This window comes from Neomonachus schauinslandi, chromosome 7 (assembly GCF_002201575.2).
Source record: "Neomonachus schauinslandi chromosome 7, ASM220157v2, whole genome shotgun sequence".
NCBI lineage: Eukaryota > Metazoa > Chordata > Mammalia > Carnivora > Phocidae > Neomonachus > Neomonachus schauinslandi.
The window spans coordinates 106,049,032-106,076,299 of record NC_058409.1 but is presented as its reverse complement, the minus strand read 5'-3'; the positions used below and the strand labels follow the sequence as shown (position 1 = coordinate 106,076,299).

Below are 27,268 nucleotides of genomic sequence, written 5' to 3'. Positions count from 1 at the left end.
CACTGCTTGTGGGAATGTAAACGGGTTTAAACACTCTGGACAACTGTATGTCAATATCGACTATAGCTGACCATATGAACATCCTATGACCCAGCAACTCTACACATGGTTGCAAACTCAACAGAAATGTTGAGGTTCATCAAAAGATATACAAAATGGGGCGCCTGGGTGGCTCAGTCGGTTAAGCAACTGCCTTCAGCTCAGGTCATGATCCCAGGGTCCTAGGATCAAGCCCTGCATTGGGCTCCCCGCTCAGTGGGAAGCCTGCTTCTCCCTCTGCCTCCCACTCCCCCTGCTTGTGTTCACTCTCTCTCTGACAAAAAAAATAATTAAAAAAAAAAAAAAAAAAAGAGAGGGGCGCCTGGGTGGCTCAGTCATTGGGTGTCTGCCTTCGGCTCAGGTCATGATCCCGGGGTCCTGGGATCGAGCCCCGCATTGGGCTCCCTGCTCTGCGAGAAGCCTGCTTCTCCCTCTCCCCCTCCCACACCCCCTGCTTGTGTTCCTGCTCTCGCTAACTCTCTCTCTGTCAAATAAATAAATTCTTTAAAAAAAAAAAGATATACAAAATGTTCATGGCAGTACTATTCGTAAAAGCCAAAAATTGGAAACAACCCCAGTACTCACCAACCATGGAATAAATAAATGCTACACAGTCACATAATGGAATACAGCAAAGAAAATGGAATACACCATACCGACTACGTGATGGAGAAATAATACAAATATAATGTTGAGTGAAAGAAGCCAAATGCAATAGGGTGCATACTGTATGATTCCATCTATGTCAAGTTTAAAAGTAGGCAAAATTAATCTATGATGGTAGAAGTCAGAATTGTGGTTATCTTGGTGGGCAAAAGGAAGAAGCACAGATGGCTGGGAGAGGGTACAGGTAGAAAACCTATGATATACCATCACGTTGGTTTCTTAGGCTGTGTTCATGTTGTAAAAATTCCAACTGAATACTTATGATTTCACTTTTCTGTATATAATGTTTTACTTCAAGAAATTAAAATTAAAAAGTACTAGTTATCTATCTTCATAAAGAAAGATATTAAGTTTCCTATAAAATCCTTTTAAAAATGTTTCTAATCATCTATAGTTATGAGAAAAATATTTTTGTAAAGGAGGGACATTTTCTAGGGCCACCAAACTCAGAATTCATAGTCCATTAAATATTATGTACATTGCCTCTCTGTTACTCTTCATCTTCTGCTCTCTACTTCTTTAAAGAAAGTTTTCAAGTAGCTCCCACTCTACCCCTAAGATCAAAGTGACTGATCTTCAGCAATTTGTGGACTCCCATAACAGTAATCCGTCCTCGTGGCTTTTCAAGAAAAGGAGGGAGAAAGAGATTAAAAAAAAAAAAAAAAAAACCACTATATTCACAGAGGGATACAGTCTACCATGCATTATACTCACTGTGGTCTGAACAGCAGTAGAGATGGTTGAGAATACACCAAATGGCCCAGTCAATGGGGAAGAGTTTGCATTCTCTTTGGCATTTGTCTCTCCTACAGGAGGAAGGGGATGTGTAAACATGAAGGGATGATCCATAAATAGTTTTCTTTATCAGCATCTATGTGAAATTTTAAAAATTAGACCCTGCTTCCTATACACAGGGTAGCCTTAGCCCTTTTTGTTTTATTATTTTAAACTATTTACCTATTTTAAAATGAAAACATAGCTTTTTTCATTTTCATTTCAAAAATAAAATCCAGTCGTTTGAACTACTGGTATATGTAACAATACATTTTACACTGTATGATTCTATGTATACCATCTTCTGGACAAAGTCAAACTTTAGGCGGAAAATAGATTAGCAGTTGCCAAAAACTGAGAGTAACTGATGGGTGTGACCACAAAGGGGCAAGAGGAGTCTTTTAGGGGGTGATGAAAATATTCTTACATTTTGATTATCTATACACATACAGGAAATATTCCATACTGTATAATCACAATGGACTGTGATTATACTGTGTAAACAGAATTATATGTTCGTTGAAACACATAAACTGTATACCTTAAAAGAGTAACCTTTACTATATGTAAATAATGCATTTACATATAATTTACAATTAATTACACATATAAATTATAAAATCAATAAATCTGACTTTTTAAAATATGGCCTATTTTAGGGGCGCCTGGGTGGCTCAGTTGGTTAAGCGACTGCCTTCGGCTCAGGTCATGATCCTGGAGTCCCGGGATCGAGTCCCGCATCAGGCTCCCTGCTTGGCAGGGAGCCTGCTTCTGCCTCTGACCCTCCCCCCTCTCATGTGCTCTCTGTCTCTCTCATTCTGTCTCAAATAAATAAATAAAATCTTTTAAAAAAAATAAAATAAAATAAAATAGGGCCTATTTTAAATTTTATCCTAGAAAATTATGCTTATTGGAGAAAAAAAATGAGACGATCAAAGAGAAACAAGAGTGGGAGACAATAAAGCCCCTGAGAGATGGAGAAAGCAAAATCGGGGCCCGAAAACTTCCTGTTTTCTGGTCCCAGGCCATCTTGATCCCTGGTTATAATTCTGTCTTTTGTGGCTTAAGTAAGAGTACACTGATCAAAGCAGGTAACCAAAATTAAATTTCACCCTCATAAAAATCCAAACACAAAAAATTAAACCCTTAAAACTAAACACGTTACAATATTTTTTTGTGTCACAACAGAATCAAATTCAGCTAATTCTTCTTAGGCTCTTACTCATTTGTGCCAAACACAATGCTAGGCAATTCTTATATTCTACATTCATGGCTTTATTTAATGTTTTTAACAGTCCTTTGACACAGATCATCCCATTTCATAGATGACTAAAGTGGCTAAAGGACACAGACCTCTGTTAGTCAAAGATTCCAAACCCCTTTCTCACCAATTCCATGATGTCCTGAATATCAGACACTCAATAAATATATACTGAAAAATGAGCTCAACTGTTCCATTTTAACCCATAATTCTAGGTCTTAATGTTTCCACATACTGACCTGTTGCATACTGGACTTCGGTTGAAATTTCACTGGGACTAGGAATTCCAAGAGAAGTCTCTGCCTTCTCAATGACATTTGAAATACCTTGTCCTAATGAGGAAAATGGTAACATTTTTACATTTGAATATTACTTACTATTAATCACCAAAACTGAACAAACCAAAACAATCCTGCAGATTTTTAAAATCACTATGGTCACAGACATTTTATTCTGACCATACATAACTAATGTTTGGAAGTGTAATCTTACCAAAAAACAAAACCAACAAAACCAACAAACTTGATTTACCACCGCACAATAGTTTTATATTAACAATTTCTGGTTAATGAGAAAATGAGAAACTCTAATAAGAAATGCTAATGAGAAGATGCTGTAAACTCTAGCTATACTATAAATCAGCCCATCATTCCTAATGAATTCTCAAACTATAAAGCCCTTAAGTAAACATAGAATAAGAATTATTAACAAAGTCATTTTTAACACAGATCTGTAGCAACATACACACAAAAATTGGCAAAATGATGATCTTACCTACTGTAGCTACTGTAGCTGAGGCTGAAGAGAGTAAGGACTTGCCCCAGCTGCCCCAATATCCCCAACCAGTCTGAGGTACATCTTTGGAAACAGTCTCCTATTCTTCCCAGTAGGCAGAAAAACAAAAGGCAAAAGAAAAGGGAAAAAGTAGAGAATAAGAGAGTGTATAGACAAGGTATCTAATTATTAGTCCAAAGTACAGGTGAAGAAATACCTATCATTAAGCTAAAGAATTGTGTTGCTTGCCTGACAAATGTTATGTCACCTGCATTTAAGCACCATGTAGCAAAGGCAACTACTCATAAAGTCATTTATAAAACTAAGAAAATTGTGTTTTATGGCTTTTAAAGAAAAGAAATAGATACAATCTTAAACTGGTTTTGGTTCCAAATTCCTTTTAACCCTAACTTTTAATCCCAGTGTTTTAATAGATACTCTACTTTGCCTACAGCCTGTGATGCCTCAACAGGGAGAACTTCTGAAGTCTCGAGGTCACTGGAAGGTTTGGACTCCGGTCTTTTCCGAGTGATAGCTACAGGTTTGGATTTACTCTCTGGCTTGGCACTTTGGTCAACAGACTCAGAATTCTTGGCTGGTTCATAGTTCCCATCTTCAAGAGTGGAGGATGCTTCAGTTATCACTGGAGTCTCAATATCATCTTTCTCTGACATGATTAGATCATTGCCTGGTGAAAAAAAAGTCAAAGAAAAAATTAATCTTATAGGCTTTTTTGCTGTAAGTTATTTAAGCTATTTATTTTGAGATTATCATAGAGTCACATGCAGGTGTAAGAAATACAGACAGTTCTGTGTATCTTCCACCCGGTTTCCTCCAATGGCAACAACTTATGTAACCACAGTGGAATATGAAAACCAGGAAATTGATACAACCCACTGACCATCTTCAGACTTCATCAGTTTTATAGGCACTTATGTATGGTTACTTAGTTTGTGAAATTTTATCATACGTATAGATTTGTGTGACCATCACCACACTAAGGATACAGAACAGTTCAATCACAAGGATCCCTTGTGTTGTCCTTTTTCAGCCACATCCCCTCACCGCCCCCCGCCCACCACCAACCCACAGCAACCTCTAATCTGTTCTCCATCTCTATACAAGATGTCATATAAACAGATTCATACAGTATGTAACCTTTTGAGATCAACTGTTTTCACTCAGCATAAGTCCCTCAAGATCCATCCATCCAAGTTGTTTTACCTATAGTTTCTTCCCTTTTTTGCTGAGCAGTATTCCTTGTGTATGAATGTATTTCAGTTTGTTTTACCATTTACCCATTGAAGGATATCTGGGCTGTTCCCAGTTTGGGGCTATTACAAATAAAATGGCTACGAACATTAACATACAGGTTTTTGTGGAATATAAGCTTTCATTTCTCTGAAATAAGTGACCAAGAGTGCAACTGCTGGATCATGTTAAGTACTTGTTCAGTGTTATAAGAACTGCCACTCTTTACATTTACATTACCATCAGTGATGTATGAGTGATCAAGTTTCTCAGCATTCTCACCAGCATTTGGTGGGTTTTTTTTTTTCCTTTTTTGAGCCATTCTGACAGGTGTGTAATAATAATCTCACTGTGGCTTTAAGCTGTATTTTTATAATGGCTAATCATATAGAACATCTTCTCCTGTGCTTATTTGCCATCTGTATATCCCCTTTAGTGAAATACCTATTTGTATCTTTTGCTCATTTTCTTTGGGGGTTTTGTTTTTTCCTTTTGTTTTATTACTGCTTTGAGAGTTCTTTATATACTCTAGATTCAAGTCCTTTGTCAGATATGTGGTTTGCAAATATTTTATCCCAGCCTGTAGCTTATCTTTTCATCGTCTTCACAGGGTCTTTCACAGAGCAAAAGTTTTTCATTTCAATGAGGTCCAATTTATCAATTTTTCCTTTTATTGACTATCATTAAAAAATCTTAGTCATTATTTCTACCTCAATTTATGAATTATAAAATTTAAGCCATCAGATAGAATCTAAATCAAACTAGCTTTTGAGCAGCAATGTTAACCAATTCAGTCCCTACCATAAGTACAGCTCTTTAGCAATTAAAGCCAAGATACCACTGGTGTTTTTACAAGAGGCAGATGCTGGTTTCCAAGATAACCAAGTAGAGGAGAAATAAAGATAACCAGAAGAGAAATAAATGTATATAGGGCACCTGGGTGGCTCAGTTGGTTAAGCGACTGCCTTCGGCTCAGGTCATGATCCTGGAGTCCCGGGATCGAGTCCCGCATCGGGCTCCCTGCTCAGCAGGGAGTCTGCTTCTCCCTCTGACCCTCCTCCCTCTCATGCTCTCTGTCTCTCATTCTCTCTCTCAAATAAGTAAATAAAATCTTAAAAAAAAAAAAAAAGAAAGAAATGTATATATACCAAAGCCTTAGGTATATATAAGCATTTATTTTATACCAATATTTATCAAGTGCAGAATTAGACCCAATTCAAGCCATCAAATGCTTCCAATGTACAAGAGAAAGTCATATTAAGAACTAAGGTAGCTTGGCAGGTGCACCAGGGTAGCTCAGTCAGTTAAGCATCTGACTCTTGACGTCCACCCAGGTCATGATCTCAGGGCTGTGAGAGCAAGCCCCGCATCAGACTCCATGCTGGGTGTGGAGTCTGCTTAGGAGTCTCTCTCCCACTCTTACCCCCGCCTCTGCCTCTACCCCTACCTCTCCCTCTCCCCCTCCCTCTCAAAAAAAAAAAAAAAAGACCTAAGGCACCTTGGAAACAGCACTATAGGTGAGGTATATATAAAATGCTAAAAGAACAGAGAAGAAAAACTCTGCTGGGATCAGAGAATATGATTCATGCACAAAGTATCTGAAATAAACATAGAACAGTGGCCACAAACTGAGAATGTGACTGCTAAATCCAGCCTTTAAATGTTATTTGGCCTGCACAGTGTTTAAACTTTTATATTAATTGCTAACATTTAAAAATCAGACTTCATACATGAATACAGATTTTCAACTTCTCTAGTAAAGTTGAAATATCTGGTGACACTGGGCCCGCTTTTAACATGGTAATAATTAGCTCAAACCAAAGAGTTGCTGGGTCTTTTTAGGCAGGATAATGTTCTCTAGTTCTCTATAATCTCCACCTAAATCTACTTGACTCATTTGTTACCTTATTAGCCCCTGTATACATCTGAGCTTGCAACACCTGTCTTAAAGGGCACTTGGGATTTTGACAGGTGAAGGTGCCAATGAGAAAATTCAAAGGTGTGGAAACAAAACATGGGACGTGTGAATGGAATGGACAGACATGGAATATCGAAAAATAACAGTAGTTAATATAGCAGGGAGAATAACAAAAAGGCATAAGGCTAGAAAGGTAGATTTACACAACACCATGGAGCCTAGATCATATGGATATAGGACATACATACATTATACATTCCCAAAACACACAGAAAAAAAATTCAGATGCAACTACCCACATACATGCAAACCAACTCTGAAATATTCATTCATTTGCAAACTTTTTTTGAATACCTACTATGTACCAAGTTTTGGAGACTGAGAATTTATTTATGACACAATTTCTGCCCCATTTACTCCAAGAACCTAATAGGAAAGACTACACAGTTCTTGCATAAAGTTCAATCAATGTTGTGTGGCTAAATAAATATGTACTTTTTTTACACTATCATTTCACTTTCTTTATATGCTCTTTCTAAATTACAACACATAATAATATATATTTTATAAGTAGTATACCATATACAGCAGTCCCCTTTATCTGAGGTTTCAGTTACCTGTGGCCAACCACAGTCTCGAAGCAAATGATTCTCTTTCTGGGCTGTTGTCAAAAGGTCAACAGTAGCCTAATGCTACAGCACAGTGCCTACATCATTCACCTCACCTCATCTCATCTCACCACACAGGCACTTTATCATCTCTCATCTTGGAACATATCACCTGCAGATGAGGGGCAACTACTATATAATATATAATATACATATTACATAAGTAATTCATATAATTTTATAAAAGGCTGGAAGGACATATTTCAAAATATTAAACACTGGGTCTACTCTTTCATTTGTGCAACAAAGATTTAATGAGCATCTAGAATGTGCTAGACATTTGGCTAGGTGGAAAGGTGGTGGCTGTTCATATTCTCATTATCATCACTTTCATCATTATAATGGCTGTGCTATCCCTGTTCTCAATGGATTCATACTTTACCAGGAAAAGCAAAAAAAAAAAAAAAAAGAAAGAAATTTCAGGTATACGGAATTGCACTATTTAATGTTTTTGTAAGTTTTCCAAGTATCCTGGTAGTGAGTGTAGGTTATTTTCATAATTGGAGTGGAAACACTCCAAGAACTGAAACATTACAAGTAAAATTAAATGGCTGAGTCCTTTCTTAAAAATAAAAATGCACAGGGCGCTTGGGTGGCTCAGTTGGTTGAGCGACTGCCTTCGGCTCGGGTCATGATCCTGGAGTCCCGGGATCGAGTCCCGCATCGGGCTCCCTGCTCGGCAGGGAGTCTGCTTTGCCCTCTGACCCTATCCCCTCTCATGTGTTCTCTCTCATTCTCTCTCTCTCAAAATAAATAAATAAAATCTTTAAAAAAATAAATAAATAAAAATGCACACATTTTTATGTACACATATACCTCCCCCCATTTTCCTTGGGAACTTCCAGCCACACAGTTACCAAAATGGAAGGGGTTTAGTTTAGCAGCTAAGAGCACGGGCTCTGGAATTCGATTTTCTTCCAACTTTCCTGAGGGCGGTAACTGCGAGGAAGTCAGTTCACCTAGCTGCTTCTCCGCTTCCTCAAGTGTAACACGGGGCTAGAACACCTGCCTGGCAGGATTCCTACAAGGATTCCACTACATGAGGTACGCGAGGGGCTTGGAACAGAGACTGGCACATAGCCTCGCATAGGTAACAGTTGCTATTAGGACGGAGGAGATGGTTTGTGTCATTACTGTCGTTATTGACATTGGCTGTCTCTAGACGGACAAACAGGCGCTCTCACTTCTTCCCGCATACAAGACCAGTCCCAAACGGGACATCTGAGGTCAGCAAGCACCCCCAACTTCTCCGACGCTGACAAGGAGAGTTCCTCACACAAACGTAGAGCTTCAATAACCAAAGCGCTTTACAGCCTGCGCGTCCAGCCGGGAGGTGTCGGCAGCCCAGCCTCAGACCACCTCCTCCCACTCCCCAGCCACCTGGGGGATCCGGCCCCGAGTCCCCGCACCCCGCTGGCCTCCTCCCTGGAAGCCCCGCACCCAGCCCACCGCCAGCGCCAACCTCACCGCTGCCAGAGCCGCCGAGGAGCCACTCCTACTGCCCCGGAAGTACTCCGTCGGTGCGAGGCGGTCCCGCCTGCCCGAGAGCACTTCCGGGTCAAGCTTCCGCTCGGGCCAGAACAAGCTGAGCGGTCAGTCTGGTAAGTGAGGGTCTGTCGGGGTCGTGCGGAAAGGTACTGGGGCTGCTGAGACGTGTGTTTGAGCCGATGGGTCGGGTTCCGACGTCAAGGGAGCTGGGATATCCCCGGTCCTTTTTGAAGGCCAGGGCTGAGCTGCGGTTCAGCCGTCGTCCGTTTCCTGAGCATCAGCTACCTGCCAGGCACTACCCTGGGGGCCTGGGACACACCGGTTACAAGCCGACACTGGCCCTGCTCCCAAGTAGTTGACATTCTGGGGCGAGGCCGACTGTAAACAAGTCAGCAAGCAAACACTGTTATCTGAAATGGGGGTGGGGGGGAGATGGTTGTGAGTACTTTAAAGAAAATTAAGCAGCATAATGTAATTGAACAAAGTGAGGGAGTAATCCTTATGAAGATCTTGAGGAGAGCATTCGAGGGGGCAGGAATAGCAAGTGCAAAGGCCTTATAGTGGTAAACTTAGCAAGGTCAAGGAAAAGAAAAAAGGCCACTGTTACTGGTGCAAAAAGAGGAAGGAAGATGAGGCCAGAGGCTTAAATGGGCCAAATCTTGTAGTGTCTATGAGTCAGGACAAGGAGTTGGACTTTTATTTGGAGAGCAATGGAAACCATTGAAGGTTTCTATGCTGAAGAGTGATGTGCTCTGATTTATGACTTTAAGACTGACCTTCGTTAGAAAGAGGCATCTCTTCAATTGTCTTTTAGCAGTGAAAATGCATGAAACCCAGGCCGAAAGCCAGAAAGAGGCATTACAGACAGCTTCATTGTACAGATGTGAAAAACTAAGTCCCAGAGAGGTGAAGGGATTTGGTCTTTTAAGAACCGAGGTCTTCCAAATCCGTCTGTTGCCTTCAGAATTATCATCTCAGTGTCCATATATAATAATTGTCACTTCCTAAAACTTCAGATAGTTTCCTTTGCTTTTCATAGTGGTTCTCCATACTTAAGGGCATCACTGTCACCTGGTAGCTTGTTAAAAATGCCTATTCTAAAAACAAAAACAAAAAAATCTGTATAAGTATAAAATAGGTAATTTCCTCTGGTTTTCTGTGGTGATGGAAATTGCATAGAATTTGTGGTTTAATTGTGGAATCTCTGGTAAATCACTTAACCGTGTCTTACTCTTACATTTAAAATGCTGCTGATAATAATTATAGCAGCAGTGTTTAAACATTTTGATCTCAGGATCCCATTACACCTGTAAAACTTACTGAAAACACCAAGGAGTTTGTGTGTGTGACTTATATCTATCAATGTTTACCATTTTACCATTTTAGGTATCAAAACAACTTTCAAAAATTTATTTAAGATAATAAATTCATTATGTGTTAACATAAGTAGCATTTCTATGAAGAATGTTTTCCAAAACAAAAAACTTAAGAACGGCATTGTTTGGGGCGCCTGGGTGGCACAGTCAGTTAAGAGTCCGACTCTTGATTTTGGCTCAGGTCATGATCTCAGGGTCATGAATTGAGCCCCACATCGGTCTCCGCACTGGGTGTGGAGTGTGCTTAAGATTCTCTCCATCTCTCTCTGCCCTTCCCTGACCTCTCCCCGACTCTTTCTTTCTCTCTTTCCCTCCCCACCCTCCTCTCCCTCTCAAAAAAAAAAAAAAAAAATAACATGTTTTTACAAGTCTTTTTAATATCTGGATTAATAGAAGATAGCTAGATTCTCATATCTCCTGCATTCATTCTCTGGTGATAGCACTCATCATGTAGCATCTGGAAAATTGCACTATATTGTGTGAGAATGAGAATGTAAAGGCAAATAAGATCCTATTATTATTATGAAAATCATTTTGAAAAAGTCCCAGGGACCCCAGAGGCCCCGATACCACACTTCGAGAATCACTGGATTGCAATGTTGTTATGACAATCAAAGGAAATATGGGCTCGATTTGTAAGTCATTAAAACTATATGCACATTAAAAAGCAGATGCTCAGGCCTTGCCCTTAGAGGTGCCAATTCAGTAAGTCTGTGTGGGGCCGAGAAATATTCATCTTTAACAAGCACCACAGATTAATTTGATATAAGTTCTCAAAAATTGCAATTTGAGAAGACCAGTTACAGATCAAATTCACCCTAGAGGTTTTTCCCCACTAAAATTTTAAAAACTCTATTTCCATATCTTGAAAAATCTCCATTACACTTTCCAGAGACTGAGACTCTGGAAAGTCAGCAAGAAGTTTGTAGCAAGTACCTTTCTAACGGCCAGGTTGATGAGGATCTGAATTCAAATTGTTGAATCCAGTCCTATGCCAAAGACTGAGAAAGTTTTTAGACTGTGATCTGTAAGCTTATAGTCTTTTGGACAAATAGATAACTGATAGAAGAGGGAAACTGATAAGTCTTACAATTGAGTACTCTCAGTGTGCTAGGCGACTGACAGAGCAAAAGAAATTCATCCAAAATGAAGAGGATAAAGGTTGAGAGGACTTCTTGAATAAGGTGAAATTCGAGTTGGATACTATAGAGAGGGTGGAATTTCCACAGGAAGATATTGGTGGGGAGGAGCGGGGAGTTTCAAGCAAAAGGGACAACTAGAACCAGAACTTTAAAGTAAAAAGTTACTTGGAGAGATTAGAGTGAAACAAGTGTAGTTAAGGCTTTGAGCCATGACAGGAAGCTGGGAAGATTATCAAATTAAGCAAAGAAGGGAATGATAATGATAATCAGCCTCCAGATGAGGAAACAGAGCACTATAGATCATAGCTAGTTGGTGACAGAGGCGTAACTGAAGATCAAACTTCTAGATCCATTCATTCCTTCAGCAAGCAATTATTCCGCACACAGATACTACTGGGCTTCCTCCGGCTATTTCTGTTCTGCCACCTGAATCTTCCTGAAAATTATGAATACCTGACCAAAATTTGAAGCTTATCTCTTGGGCAGTGGAAAATCAATAGATTTTTAAATCATAATGACTTTCTTGGATTAGTTCTGGACTAGTTCTGAGAAGAGCAGTGTTTGGGGTATAGTTGGAGTTAATGAGACCCATTTAGAAATTAGAAGAATAGTATGGTGCCCAGGTAAGGTAAAAGGACTGTGACCTAGGGTGGGGACACAGTATGATTTAATTGAAAAACATCTAGGAAGTGGAATAATAATAACAATAGCATGTATTTATAATATACCCACATTAGTTCATCTGATGCTCATAACTACCCTATGAGGTCATTACTGTTAATTACCTTATTCAGTAGATGTGAAAACTAAGGCCTCACAATCCCATGGCTTCGTGCAGGGATAGGATCAGGCACTTCAGTCCATGCTACTAAACAAGAAGCCATGATGGTCTTGTAACTTGGATCTTGCAAAACTGAAAGAATTATATTGTGTGGCTATCATCCAAGATATGTATATACTTGACAAATAGGTCTGAGGGTGAGAATGAGAAGTTGTGTTTTAGTTATACTGAGTTTAATTTTTTAGACTACAGAGAAAAAAAAAGTGGGTAAGGAGATCGTAAATATAGGCCCATTACATCCTACATCCAGTAGGTATCTTTGTCATTTGCATCTAGTAGCTTCAGCAAATGCTTATGGCAAAAGTGTATAAGTCACAGTTATAGGAAATAATCCTGAATTTAAAACAAAGCTCCAGTAAATACAGAAGAAGGTGTTTTTCAGTGCGCCAGAAAATATGTTGAAGTTTGAGCTGAGTGCCCAAATGCCAGATATGAAGTGTGTGATGGCTCCAAGATATGACTGGGAGCGTAAGGGCTATTTTAATTCGGATCTTTTCAGAAAATGATCCTCAAAATGGTGATTTCTGTTGGAGTATTACTAACCTTTTTATGGTTCAGATCTCTATCATAATGCTTGAGTATAAGCAGAACAGTTTTATGTTTGTTCTTTGCAAAGAATAGGGGAATAGTAACAATCTGCTCTTCATTTGCTTTTTCTCCCCCTTGCCAATTCGGAATGCCACTTTGACCATTTGTGTGCCCCGCGTGGGGGATCTTCTCCATTTTCCAAGTGTAACAGTGCAGGCAGAGAAGAGTAGATGAGCTGTAAATACAACCTAGACCACATTTAATTATGGAGAATAAAGCATTAATATCCCAGTATACTTGAAACCAATACCATCTGGGCATCAGTGTTTTTCCCCACTTTGTGTTATCCCAGGACTATTTCTGCAAACAGCAGTTTCCTCAGCCAACTTAATACTGAGCCATGAGAATGGAAATCAGCACATTACTTCCTTATTTACTTCTGTTGAGAATTGGAGCAGAATGGAAATATTTCTTCTCCCTGAAGTTGGCAGGAACAGCAACAAGGCTATCTGTTAGGGATGACAGCTTAGGGGCTTTTCTTTGTTCTTTGTTTCTTTCTTTATTTTTTTATGACAATATTTAGAATGGTTCTATTGGGTAAAATCATCTACATTTCTGATTATTCATGATCCTAGAAGAGCTTATATTTTATTGTACCTAAAAGATGAAAAAGGAGCTGGATTAAATTTGAGTATCACTTTTCTGTGGTGGCTAAAGAAAGGTAATAAAACATTCTACCAAGTAACTTCACCCACAAGCATAGCATAGCCCTTTTTATTTTTTTTTTTATTTTTTTTTTTTAAAGATTTTATTTATTTATTTGAGACAGAGAGAATGAGAGAGAGAGCACATGAGAGGGGGGAGGGTCAGAGGCAGAAGCAGGCTCCCTGCCGAGCAGGGAGCCCGATGCGGGACTCGATCCTGGGACTCCAGGATCATGACCTGAGCCAAAGGCAGTCACTTAACCAACTGAGTCACCCAGGCGCCCTAGCATAGCCCTTTTTAACTGTTTGTAGGAAGGTGGCACTTTGATTTTCCTTTTTGAACTCTTTCCTCTTAGCCTCAGATGTGAACTGCAGCATTAAGAAATAGCTGGCTCAGCAGCAGTTTAAGGGTGTTCATAGTATTTTTCTAAACCCTGTCTTGTAGGTTTCTCTAAACTTCTAATAGAGGCAAATTGTTGTGTCTGTGCAGAATAGGAACCACAAATCTTGACCACGTGGGTAGTTTGTGCACCACACTCTGGTGCCTAAGGAGGAGAGGCAATGGAAATCCATGATGAGGATTGCCTGGTAGCCACAGCCGCAATTCGGTCACTTTTGCTGAACTTAATCTTTTTTCTCCTACCTAACCATTTCTGCATTTCCTTTCTTGTTTTTACATTTAGTCTTAATTTTTGTGGTTTTAATTTTGAATGAAATTGTATAAAGATGTTTATTTCTTTGAAAAGAAAAAGTCATACTGGAGGGAGGAAGTAGAATTCTGTCAGGAGCCAGAACAGCACTTGAGTGAGTCTCTCTCTCTTCCCCTCTGCTCCCCTCCCACTCCCCCCTCCACTTTCCCCTCTTCTCTCTTCTTTTTCACCACTGTCTTTCTCTTCTCCATCCCTGTGGTCCTGTCTCTCTGCTTCTCTTTGTATGTGGCCCAAACCTGACTGCCTCAACCCCTTCTCTTTCTCGAATGGCCCTAACCCACCATGTCTCAAGTCTAAATTCCAAGATCAAAGCTTCTGATTAGTTTAGTTGGCCAAAGGGTTGACTTCTTCCTGGGCCCCAGAACATAGAGGCAGATCTCAAAAAAGGGAAAGGTAAGCTAAGCACATCACAACAAAGATTATTTACCACAAACTCAGAATGTACAAAAACAATGTAACATATCATGGTTGGACTCCCAAGTTCAGTTTACAATGCCTGTTTGATCCATATTATGACTTATTGACAATGAGCAAAAGGAAAATGTGAAATTTAAAATTACAGATTGAAATTACATAATAGTGTTTCCCCTTTCCCTTCCAAGATTTTTAAATGGTTGCATAGTATTCTGAGTAAAGGTGTTCCATTTATCTTAAATAATGGTTTTATTGTCAGATGTAGATTTTAGCATAGTATCTAAAAGAACAATCAATAATAATAACTAGAGGTTATTCAGTGATTACTACTGCCAGGCCCTGTGTTTTATACAATTTCCTTCAAGCCTCACAACAGTCCTATAGAACAGGTACTGTTAATTTCCCTATTTTAAAGATGAGGGGACTGAGGCACAGGGAGATTAAGTCATTTACAAAAGTTGCAAGGCTCGTTAGATCCATCAGGATTCAAATTCAGGAAATCTGACTCTTGAGACTGTACCTGAACCTCTCTGCTACCCTGCCTTTCTCAGAGGCCTACAGTTCCGCTGATCCAGGATAATCTAAGTCCAGAATGGAATGTGAGTGATAGTTCTATCTTCTTGGAAGTGTTTGAACAGTCTGCAATGCTGTTGTAAAGGAAATGAGGAAGTATAGTCATAGTCTCTGGATGCCAACCCATGGACCCTCGGCCTCAGAATCATCCAGGGAGCTAATTATATATCATAAATTCCAAAGTCCAAGTCCAGAGGTTCTTCACGAGGGCTAGGGTGGGACCCAGGAATCTGTATTTTTTTTTTAAGATTTTATTTATTTATTTGAGAGAGAATGAGATAGAGAGCATGAGAGGGGGGAGGGTCAGAGGGAGAAGCAGACTCCCTGCCCAGCAGGGAGCCCGATGTGGGACTCAATCCCGGGACTCCAGGATCATGACCTGAGCTGAAGGCAGTCGCTTAACCAACTGAGCCACCCAGGCGCCCCTGGAATCTGTATTTTTAACAAGCTCTCTGGATATTAGTAGTCAGCCTGGGCTTGGTAATCTTTTTATCCCCACTATTATATTCTAGGACAAGATGGTGAATGAAGACTTTGGGAGTTGGGGTTGACTCAAGGACTGCCTTTAGGCATTATGCCTCTTAAGTTCTCTGGAGATCTTTAGCATTGGCTGTCTCAATATAATAAGTGCTAGTAAATGCATGTCAGTTCGAATAATTACAATCCCTATTGCATAACATTCCTCAATTTACAAAGATATATCACATGCTTTATCAAATTTAAACTAATTTCCATGAGTAAATATTTATTGAACATGTGCTAGTTTTGAAGTATAGCAACAAAAAAATATAGTCCCTGTACTTCAGGAACTCCTAGGTGAGGTGGCGTGGGCTGCCTAGCAGTACAGAGCGGCACATACCAGAGCCAGTGAGTAGTGTAATGGTGACAGCTACAGGAGTTCGGGGAAAAGCCAGCCTGCATCCAGGTATACTCTGGACCACGTGGGAGGGAGAGCCAGGACTTGAGAGGAGACTCAGGGAAGCTGCATGAAGGAACTCCACACAGCAGCTACACTGCCAGGATTCCCGCTTGCCCCACAGCCCCCTCATGTGGAGGCTGTTTATTCTTCCAAAGCTCCTGCATCTCAGCAGGGAGGGAGAGTCCATTTTTTTTTCTATTTCCAGGGTCTTCTCCTCTAGCTGCCTTGATCCTGGGGGGACATTCCCTTTCCTACAGGTGATCTGTCCCACTCTTGAGCCTCCACATTCTTTGACCTCTTCTTGTTGGACGACTGTCTCCTACACTCACTTCGGCCTCCCACTCCAGTTCCCAAAGTTCACCTCCAGATTTGCTGTTGGCCCAGACTGCTCCCCTCCAGAATCAGGAATCAGACCCAGCACTCTGGCCACCCCTTCTCATTACCACAACTTGTAGCTCTTTTTCCTGAACACCTCCTAACCAGTGATCCCTCTGCTTTTTCCTCTGTCCCTTTACTAGGACACTTCTCTTCCATTCTCAATTCCTATTTATCCCTCAAGTACTGTTGCACACCTCACTTTCTCAAGGTGGCTCTCTGTGACACATTTAGCTCCCCACATTGGGTACTACCATAGCATCCTGTACTTTACCTTGGGCAGCATTTACCGTATTTTGCATATGTTTAGTTAGCGTCTGTGTCTTTTGCCAGACTTAGCTCCATGAAGGCAGAGACGGTGTCCTTATACAATAGGTTGGCACATAGAAAGTGCTCAGTAGATACAGGTGAATAGATGAAAATGTATACCTCTAGTCTAAAATTGTGGTTCTGGGGTTCCTGGGTGGCTCAGTCAGTTAAGCATCCAAGTCTTGATTTCAATCAGGTCATGATCTCAGGGTCGTGAGATTGAGCCCGGCTTCGGGCTGAGTGTGGAGCCTGCTTGAGATTCTCTGTCCCTCTCCCTCTGCCCTCCCCTGCCTGCATGCGTGCTCTCTCTCTAAAATGAAATGAAATGAAATAATAAAATTGTGGTTCTGACTCGGTGGAATAGGTAGGGAAGAAAAGGATGATGGCAGGATAAGAAATGAGGTGTTATTAGAATAAATTAGAGTTGTGGGTGATTTATTTGCTTTATTTTTGTTTTCCTGACAGAGAGGGGCCTCCAGCTCAGAGCCTTTAGCAGATAGCAGTTAATAATATTGCTTTGTTTTCATCGTATTTCTGTGTACAGTTACTTTTATTTACAGATGTAATATAGATTTTCCTTTTGAAATAAATGTATGAAAGTAAAATAATGAGTTGACTTAAAGAAAAAGCAAAAAAAAAAAAAAAATCATGCCAATAGAAGAAATGAATAAAATTGGGAAAATGCTGACTTGGATACAGCCACAGGAACTCATTATCAAAATCCTAGGGAAGGCCTGGAGCACTTTTTCAGCACAGTCATTTTCTCTCACGATTGGGAAGCAGTAGTCTAGAATAAAGGTCAAAAGTTTTGTCTACCAATTATATATATTGTACTGAAAAAGAACTTGGGAGCTTACACATGTCAAGCTCCAAGCATGGTGCCTGGCTTATGGCAGTCATTTACTAAGTGTTCTTTCCATTGTTTTCACTCACCACTCTTTCCCAATAGAGACCAGGGTTCTCCTACTAACATAAAGTTTAATTTAAAGGAGCAAGTCACTGTAAAGTGAATGAGTTAGATCATTTCTGAAATCCCCTCCAATGCCCAATTTCTTTGTTTCCTGTAGTGTCATTTTAATTGGGTTTGGGGAAGAAAAAAAATAAACACATGTGTTCAATCTACTATGTATAACAAAGTCTGAAGTCTTTTGTTTTACTCTAAATAGTCCATTCTTCTATTTTAAAGATATAGCAAGATACAGAAAATTATTATCATTCAACCATCCTTTCAAGGGCTAATGAAAATTAAATGACATTTACAGCTTACTGTGATTCAGACTTTGAGGGGTTTAATGGCTAAATACAATGATCCATTGCTTTTTTATTTTCTGTGATCAAGCAGCCTTCGCCTAAGTACAAAGGAGAGTCATTTCCAAAACTAATTATTTTGGGCCTTTATAGGAAATAAAGCTAGGCATTTCATCCTGTCCTTTATAGAAATGGAAGTTGAAATTTTTCTTTGAGAGGCATTGATTTAAAAGAGGAATCAGATTACCAGGAAGATGATCATAATCACATAAACTCTCAGGCTGGGATATTTTGTTCGTTGTTTGTGGTATTTTATTTGTCCGGCACTCTTTCCCTGTAGTTTATATTTGCATTTCTACTAACTAGACGTTGAAGATGTCAGTTCCTCCCTGGATTTTGCAGACTTTGAGCTAAACTTTGGTATTTTCATGAACTGTTAAATATACTGTATTTTGTCTCTTGATACTAAAAAAACTGTTAAAGGAAAATTCCTTTGTCTAACATTCTTGCCCAAGAGGGAGGTTCTAAATTCTCAGGAGTCAATAACTGTTTATGTGTATGTAGTAGTGCAGTTTTTTTTCCAGTATTAAAACAAACAGAGAACTACCTTAAGTATCCCTGCATTATTTAAAGCTAATATATTATGTACTTGGATTGCTCAAATTTTGAGCTCCATGGTTATGATCATGATGTATCAGTTGATTTACAGGTGCAGGTTGAAATAAAAGATCGTTAAGCCAAATATTTTAGCCTTCACTGGCTCCCTGTTGCATAAGATTTGTCGGAGTAAGATAAATCCTAGTCTTTTAGAACCAGAAGACTCGTTAGAGAGGTCTCATCTAGTCTCTCATTTGACAGATGAGAAAAACGGCCAAGGGAGAATGCTACTCGCCAAGGTCTTACAGCTTGTTAGTAGCACAGCCAGGACCAGAATCTAGGTCTGCCTGCCATTTCCTAATTCAGTGCGCGTTCTGCTGTCTCTGTGTGAGATTTTTAGGTGGTGTTCTTTCTGTTTTGCTCCCTGATGTCAGCGCCAATTATTCTAATCAATTTCACATCTATTCATTTCTAGAACATAAGAGTTTCACCCCATTATGAGTCTTTGTTGGTTAAACTTTATATCTGGCTTTCTTTTAGGTTGGTCTCCACTCACATCTTTTAATCTTGAAGATTTCAAAATACGCCTGAATCTCCCACTTTTTTGGAAAACTCCCAGTACCAAGCAATAAATTACCCACCGTGCTCTTGTTATAGAATAGAAGCTTTTGAGTTCTCCATATCTAAACAAGACTTCCTCCTGTTTTTCCATGAAGCCACATTGTTGCCTGTTCACTTTAGTGGTGAGTGTTACTGTGCCAGCTGCTTTTGTTTTGGAAGATGTAGGCTTCACCCAAATGGCCCCACTGGGAACAAATCGTAGTTCCTTCAATTCATCCTTTCCTCCAAGCTTTGAGCTCTCAGCAGGTTCCCACTCAGGGGACGATGTCATCATAGCCAAAGAGGGAACTAGTGTTTCACTCGAGTGTCTTCTCACAATCAACCACTATGAAGATGTCCATTGGTACAACTCAAAAGGACAGCACCTGGATGGCAGAGGCAGAGGTAACTATGCCAGCGTATAATTAATCAAGGTCACTAGTTTCCTGTTACTTTGTCTCCTTGGTTTGATGGCATATGCATATGATCTTGAAGATCCCATCCCATCTCAGTGATGAGGTGCCAGCGGGAATAATTAAAACTTTTGAAAGTCCTGGAGTATTAGAGCTATGAGAAAAAGCAAAATAGTTACAATTACTCAACCAGAAGAAGAAAGAAAGAATAGTTATAAATTTAAAAGATGTTCACATGATGACAGGGAGCGATCATCTCTCCTGTTGGTGAGCTGGTTTCCTTCTTCACTGAAGGTAGATTACATCAGGGCTGCTGCAGACAGCTGTGCAGGCTGTGCACTGCACAGCCCCATTCACCTAGACTACAATGTGAATAATATAGCGTGATGGCCCTTTGTGAATACACGAGGAAGGGTTGTGGCTAGACTTACGTAAATTTGTCATAAATTTTAAAATTTTGTTTGGAAATGAGTCACTAAAAATTTTAGAGGAAATCCAGGATGGTTTTTAAAAGATTATAGCTCTGTGCATAAAACTTTAAGTCCCTCTGTGAATTAGAAGGGCACTGAGAAAGAGCTCTATAAGTCCTTCCAGCTCAATTTTTTTCTATGCTATACCTTAATTTACTTAAAAACAGGAGAGCTTCTCTTGTACCTTTGCCTCTCAGTCTTAAAAATCACCCAGACATAATAATGCAACCAAGGCCCCCTTTTCGACAGTTTTTTATTTGATTTTGCTGTTTGTGAACCTGTGAACACATCTTAATCAGAATATTATTTCCCTAACTAATATTCTGCTAGAAAGATCTTTTTGAAGACTACTTGTATTAAAGTACCTCAAAAAGAAATCACCATGAAAAATCAATGGGATAAAGATTAAATTCTGGGATACTCATAAGCTACACTTTCAGAACAGGCCCTTGTCTTTTTTGCTAGAAAGATAGTCTAACCTCTTGGAATAGAAAGGATATTTGGTTATTCATATTAGAATGGAAAACAGAAAAGGAGACAGATGATGTTTTCTTCTAAAGTATACGCTAAACACTCTAACTTTGTATAAACTGAGTAACTGGCCACCAGGGGATTGAAGAGTTTAAATTGTTAGAAAGAACAGAATTTTTTTTTTTTTTAAGATTTTATTTATTTATTTGACAGAGAGAGACACAGTGAGAGAGGGAACACAAGCAGGGGGAGTGGGAGAGGGAGAAGCAGGCTTCCCGCGGAGCAGGGAGCCCGATGTGGGGCTCGATCCCAGGACCCTGGGATCATGACCTGAGCCGAAGGTAGACGCTTAATGACTGAGCCACCCAGGTGCCCCAAGAACAGAATATTTTTAATCAGCTTCTTAAGAATATAGATCTTTTGAGTCAGGATCTCTATAGTGCCCAGAATGTATATTTTGAACATGATTTAGGGTTTCACATTTGGATGCAATGATCTAGAGTCTTATTTCCTTTGGGCTCTAGGATCCTAACCAAACACATCTGAGATCTGAATTATTCAATCGGTGTGATCGTTACAGACTGACCGCATCAACAAAGCTTAGGTTAGGATGAGACCAACCAAGTGGAATGGCAGTTTCATTTTACTTTTTTCCTTCACTTTGAAAACCACTAACAGCTATCATTGATGCTTTCAGTAGCAGCTCTGGAAAATTGTATTAAATTTTATGAATCTCCAGTGAGAGGAGTTTAAAGAGCCTGTCAGTTTAGCGTAAGGTTCATAAATCTTGAGCTATTATCAGCAAGTAAGCTAGAGAGTTTACATTGTGGTCATAGTACAGTGGTTGATGAATGGAGTGTATGTACTTCATCATACTTTGGATTCATAGGATAGCCTTTTCATAGCTCCAAATTCATAGAACAGAAGCTTGTGGAATAATGAATATATTCCATAGCTATATATTTTCCTCTTTTTTTTTTTTTACATTAGTGAAGTGATGTCTCTTAAATATAACTATAGCATTAGGTAAATTTTGATGACAATAAAAATGGGCATAATCTAGAGTCCTTACTAACTGATGTACCACTAAAATAATCCAGAACTATAGAATCTCAGGGATGAAAGAGATCTTGAAGATCTCTCAAATTCAAGATCTTAAGATAAGGCACTCAGGTGGTGCTTAAGAAGCAGTACCCCAGCCTCCTCCAGGACAGTGCCTCTAGTAATTGGGACTCACGCCTACACCCCAGGTTAGCCCATCCATCCCATCTTTGAATGGCTTTTGTAGTTAAAGTACAAGATACACTGAGAATTGACCACAAACAGAATTGTGTGGGCAGAGCCAAGTTACTAAAGGGTGTTGAATCAAGGTGGGTAGTTAGTCCGTAGGCTTTGCTTTTCATACTCTTAGATACTTTTGTGTATATGTTCCCTGAATGAAGATACCTTTGTATACGGAAGACAGGCAGCATGTCTTAGGTTTAAAACAGAACCCAAAGATCCTTTAGGCATCTTAAGGGCAACTTTATTCTCTGTGCCAAGCAGTTTGTTTACCCTGACTTGTGACACATATCTTTTGGCTTGTGCTTCAGTTACTCTTGCCAGAAAATCAAGATACCATCAACAAACCTTTTCTAACAAAACAAATTAAATGTGTAAGCCATGCCAGATTAACCAGTTAGTGGTTGAAAAATGCACTAAATTGGTGGGGTGGGTTGTTTGGTTTTTTTTAACTTGTCTCTTGTTACCAAAAATAAATACAGTTATATAAAAAGAAGAAAATATAAATCACTCAACCCATTACCCCAGAAATAACCATTGTTTGGTATTTCTGAGGCATTTCCTTCTAGTATATGAAAATGTATAGGTTAGAGATTGTGGTGTACACACACACACACACACACACTTCTTTTTTTTCTTTTTTAAGATTGGTCACTTAGCATTATATAGACATACCTGTCTCCCTGAAAGGCTTGTTATATTTAGCCTTGAAATGTAGCTATGGTAATCATTCACATCAGGAAGGAAGATCTTGATTCCCTTTTTAACTTCCAGGCTGTTTAAATTCCTACTCTGGACATAAAAGTCCTCTCTTACATGATTTAAACAAGTAGCAGAACCTAAGAGATGAGGTAAAGCACTCTATCATGAAGAGGTGGCATATTTATGGTAAGGTGGTTGGCTTATTCAGTAATAATATTCTTTATGCTATATTTTTTTTTATTTCTGTTGGGTTATCAGGTGGAAAATGGTTGGTTTCTGATAACTTCCTGAATATCACCAGTGTAGTCTTCGATGACCGAGGGCTCTATACATGTTTCATCAGCTCTCCAATTCGTGCCTCCTACTCTGTCACCCTGCGTGTTATCTTCACCTCAGGAGACATGAGTGTCTACTACATGATTGTTTGCCTGATTGCCTTTACAATCACCCTCATCTTGAATGTCACACGGCTGTGCATGATGAGCAGCCATCTTCGTAAGACTGAGAAGGCTATCAATGAATTCTTCAGAACTGAAGGGGCTGAGAAACTTCAGAAGGCCTTTGAGATTGCAAAGCGCATCCCCATCATCACCTCAGCCAAGACTCTGGAGCTCGCCAAAGTCACACAATTTAAGACCATGGAGTTTGCTCGTTACATTGAAGAATTGGCAAGAAGCGTCCCTCTTCCGCCCCTTATTCTAAACTGTCGAGCCTTTGTGGAGGAGATGTTTGAGGCTGTGCGAGTGGACGACCCAGATGACATGGGAGAAAGAATTAAAGAGAGACCAGCCCTGAATGGTCAAGGTGGCATCTATGTCATTAACCCAGAGATGGGCCGGAGTAGTTCACCGGGAGGAGATTCGGATGATGGTTCTCTGAATGAACAAGGCCAGGAGATAGCAGTTCAGGTTTCTGTCCACCTTCAGTCAGAAACCAAAAGTATTGATACAGATTCTCAAGACAGCAGTCATTTTAGCCCACCTGATGATATTGGATCTGCCGAATCAAACTCTTACTCCAAAGATGGGACATTGGAAAGCCGTCAGTTGTGAGCTATGCCGATACCTAAAAAAAAAAGCTCTCACAAAAAGAACCTGTTTCATGCAGGAAATAACATTTTTACCAAAAGATAACTGGGGGTTTCCCCTTTGTTAATATTAAGCACATCAGAATGTGAATTATTGCCAAAATCTTTGTAAAAATTCAGTGTTTTTCATACCTGGTATTTCTCAGCTTGATTAAATGACACACGTTAAGATTTAAAGGAGCTTGAGAGGTAAGCATAATGGACAAAGTACCACACTAAGAGTTCCATGGCTTCTCTTTTGGTCATGGTTCTTCCAATGGTTAGGGCTGACACTTACCCTGAGGCCTCAGTTTTCCCACCAGTAAAATGGGGGATTTGCATTAGATGATATCTAAAGTCATTTCTAGCCCTGTAACTTACCTGTCCCCTTTAAACTACCAGAATCATTAGCACATCTTGAAGTAAACCCTTCCCTAGACTTTAAGTCCCTTTTTATGGAAAGGATAAAGCTGAAACTTTATTTTGTGATTTAGATTCCCATACCAGTGCCATAGTGCATAGAGGTATGGGTGTTTTCCAGATGTTTTGCCATGTGGAATGTGCAATTACATGTGCTAGGTTGGGTCCCTTTGGTGTAGCCAATGTCTGTATTGTTATACAGATATCAGGGAGCTAACTGCTCATTAATAAACTACTTTCCGTGAGTAAATTGGTCCTTTTGGGGGATAGATCATGTCTTTCTGACTTACTGGAGTATCATTTAGTTCATTGAGCTGGCAGTGATTTCCCAACTGAGCTCCAAAAGTGAGCAATTTGTTCTTAAGGAATAGTGTCTTCAGTGCTTTTAGAATAAGAAACAATGTCAGATCATCTCTCTCTGGCAAATCATGGATTTTTGACATTTCTGTTAATAGAATTTCTCAGGCTTTCCCTTTTTGAAAGTACTAGACTCTGTAAGAGGGTTCTGTGTTTGGGATCCCATTCCAGGGGAAACTCAGAGCTGGGTTCGTCTTTAGATTTCTGTCAACACTCTTGCCCTCCTTGATTGTTAATATGGTGCTAAAGGCTGCATGCCTCCTTATCTGGTTTATTTTGTATATATTTTGTTGTTGAGGTTTTTATTTTTGTGTACTTCAGATACAGAATTCTGAGCTAGGGCTGCTTTTGTGGTCTTCCCTAGAAGCACTAACCTGAAATAAGATTAGATAATGGTGTGTGGTATATATGAATATATTAAATATATAGGCACAGATACAGGTACCAGTTCATAGATAGATATACACACACAAGTGATCTAGATAGAAAGAGGGAGAAAAATTATGGGTGATGCCACCTGATTCAGCTGTGTATAATGAGCACTTGAGACAGTATTTCTTGCCTGGCTGAAGCCTGATATAGAATTGTAAATACTCTTCAGAATAATTTCTTCAGCTACAGGAAGCTTGGTGTCATATGATTTTTAAGAACTTGGCAGTTGAGCTCCATTTGGTTCTTCATGTTTCTTCATTTGGCTTCTGATTATTGAAGCATTACTTGAACTAGAGGTTCCTGAGGGAAATGTTCAGAAGAAGTTTTTTACCAGGATTTTAATTTAAGGTTTCAAATGGAGGAAGGCAAGGAAATAGAGCGCATAACCAGATAGAGCTCACACCTCCCTTTGTCCAGGCTTATCACAAGTAATACATCTCTTCTGGATAGCATGAATGAATCAGTGTGCAGTTTTATCAGATGGCATTATGGATAAAGAGGATAATGCTGCCTTTTCTGTCTCTCAGGCTGTTTCCATGGAAACCTCCAGAGCCAAACAAAAGCTACCAATCATTTAACCAAAGCTTGTCTTGGCTCATGGACCTGCATGTCTTTAAGGAATAATGTTTTCCTACAGTTGACTATGAGAGCAAGGGCTCTTCACCATACCCTAGATTATAGAACACTTTTTCCCTTCCCAGGCTGTTTCTTGTGAAAAATTAAAAATGCTAAAATCTCTTGTCTGAGGTCTGTTTCCTGACCATCCCTCAGATCTTTAGGTAGTACCTCCAACCCGGTCCCAGTGTAGTGAGTTTAGGGTCATTTCTTAGAATGTAGCTTCTCACATTAAAGAATATGGATTTATCCCACATGTTCTCACAATGGACATGAGTGTTTGGAACCTTAAGGTAGACCTATTTAACGGTCAGAGTCCTGGGAAATGGGACTTTGGAAAAATACAAGAACTAATGAAAAAAAAACTGTAAGTTTACACAATACTGTATAACTATAGGCTACTTCAGTGTGTCACCTTTAGAAACATAATGGTGACTTAATTTGGTGGCCAAAATAACTGGATTACTTTGGATATTCCAGATTATGGTGCCAGTGATAATTACAGTAGCCAAAATTTAATTGGAGTTGGTGTTATTTTCTAAAGCTAGTTTCCAGAGGAAGAAAACCACACATTATTATTTTCTGTATCTAACCAAATACTCTTCATATATAATTGTCTCATGTTATGTTTTTGTAAAATCCTTAACCTTTTGAACTTAAACTACGGTTGAAAAGTCTTTTGACAGTAACTGTGGTGTAATTAATCTTTTAAAGTTTCACTGGATTTTATAGTTAGTAAAAATGCCTTTACTCAGCAAATGTGTTTAAGTAGTCCTGTCATCTCATTTGTAAATTTTGTCTTGTGACTTAATGAACCTTATTGTCCTTATGAAATGAAATGGTGACTTTGTGAAATAAATTTACCAAAAATAGATACGTAAACATTTTATAGATTCCTTGCCAGCTGAAACCAGGACAGGGGCATCTTTTGAACTGATACCCAACTTGAGTTTTAGGTAGTTTGATAAGCCTATCCTCAAAGTCGCATCTGTTCTGATAGTTAAATTTTTGATTCAGGACCAGTGAGCATTTGTAGTTCTCCCAACTACCTTGATATAAATACCTTAGGAGTTGCTGATCTGGAACAGTTGTGGGAAGGTTCTGGCTTCTTTGCCTCACTTAACATGCATTTTGAAGTCAAAGCACGCTGCTTTCTGTTTGGTCCTCCAGCCTCAGTGAAGCCCTTGGTGCATTCCTCTCCACGCCCTGCACGTAGTTTCACCCTAGATCAGACTCTGTCTCGCGGGTCCCAGAGTGGCCAGAGCACAGCCGGCCGTGGGTGCCCGCCTTGTCTTCGCACACCAGCACTTAGAACACAAGTAGATCCTAGCTCCTGAGTCACCGGTAAAGAACACAATCTTGTCTCATCTACTCCGGGAATTTGGAAAATGCTCAGCTTTATACATAAACTCCTAGGTTCTCAACACATTTCATAAAAGTAAGTGTTATTTGGTATGGTTCAGATGACATTTAAATGGTCACCATTTTAATGAATACTTACATTATGATTTTGTCCTTTCTTAAAAAAAGTGATGCTTGAATATATTTATTAAATGTTCAATTGACTATATTTCATTTGTCTGAAATCTTTTATTGAGTATATATTCATTTTTATGTGTGATGGAATTTGATGTTAACGATTTTAAACAGGAGTAAAGTTGATTCAACTTAGATTCTTTCATAGCTACGCATTTTAATTTTACAAATATTTAATAAGCATCTATATGTTTTTGGTGCTATGGGCCGTACTAAGATGGATGTCTTGCCCACAGTTACCATGAGGATGCAGTTAGCAGACCCAAGTGCAGCAGTTTTTCACTTCTGAGGTAAAGCATTCCTGGCAAAGGCTTAAAAAGGATTTAGCAC

General features: G+C 39.5%; 2 protein-coding genes across 4 annotated transcripts in view; one reads left to right on the top strand and one right to left on the bottom strand.

Annotated features, from left to right (window-relative positions):
- Positions 1 to 8,841, bottom strand: part of FAM114A2 (family with sequence similarity 114 member A2) — a 33,746-nt gene extending 24,905 nt beyond the window's left edge. For 2 of the 3 annotated variants that reach the window (XM_021697270.1, XM_021697271.1), the window contains exons 1-5: positions 8,819 to 8,841; positions 3,958 to 4,202; positions 3,515 to 3,614; positions 2,980 to 3,072; positions 1,420 to 1,511 (exon numbers count right to left, since the gene is read on the bottom strand). In XM_021697270.1, the coding sequence (XP_021552945.1) occupies positions 1,420 to 1,511; positions 2,980 to 3,072; positions 3,515 to 3,614; positions 3,958 to 4,188 (516 nt within the window). In that variant the 5' untranslated portion in view covers positions 4,189 to 4,202; positions 8,819 to 8,841. The remainder of the gene's footprint in view (positions 1 to 1,419; positions 1,512 to 2,979; positions 3,073 to 3,514; positions 3,615 to 3,957; positions 4,203 to 8,818) is intronic. The other variant, XM_044916888.1, reaches the window with a different exon arrangement.
- A 10,279-nt stretch (positions 8,842 to 19,120) lies between these two features.
- MFAP3 (microfibril associated protein 3) lies at positions 19,121 to 24,112 on the top strand. The gene is made up of 2 exons (XM_021697272.1): positions 19,121 to 19,580; positions 22,771 to 24,112. Exons 1-2 carry the CDS (start codon positions 19,286 to 19,288, stop codon positions 23,562 to 23,564), a joined length of 1,089 nt encoding a protein of 362 aa, XP_021552947.1. The 5' UTR covers positions 19,121 to 19,285; the 3' UTR covers positions 23,565 to 24,112.
- The last annotated feature ends 3,156 nt before the right edge of the window (positions 24,113 to 27,268 follow it).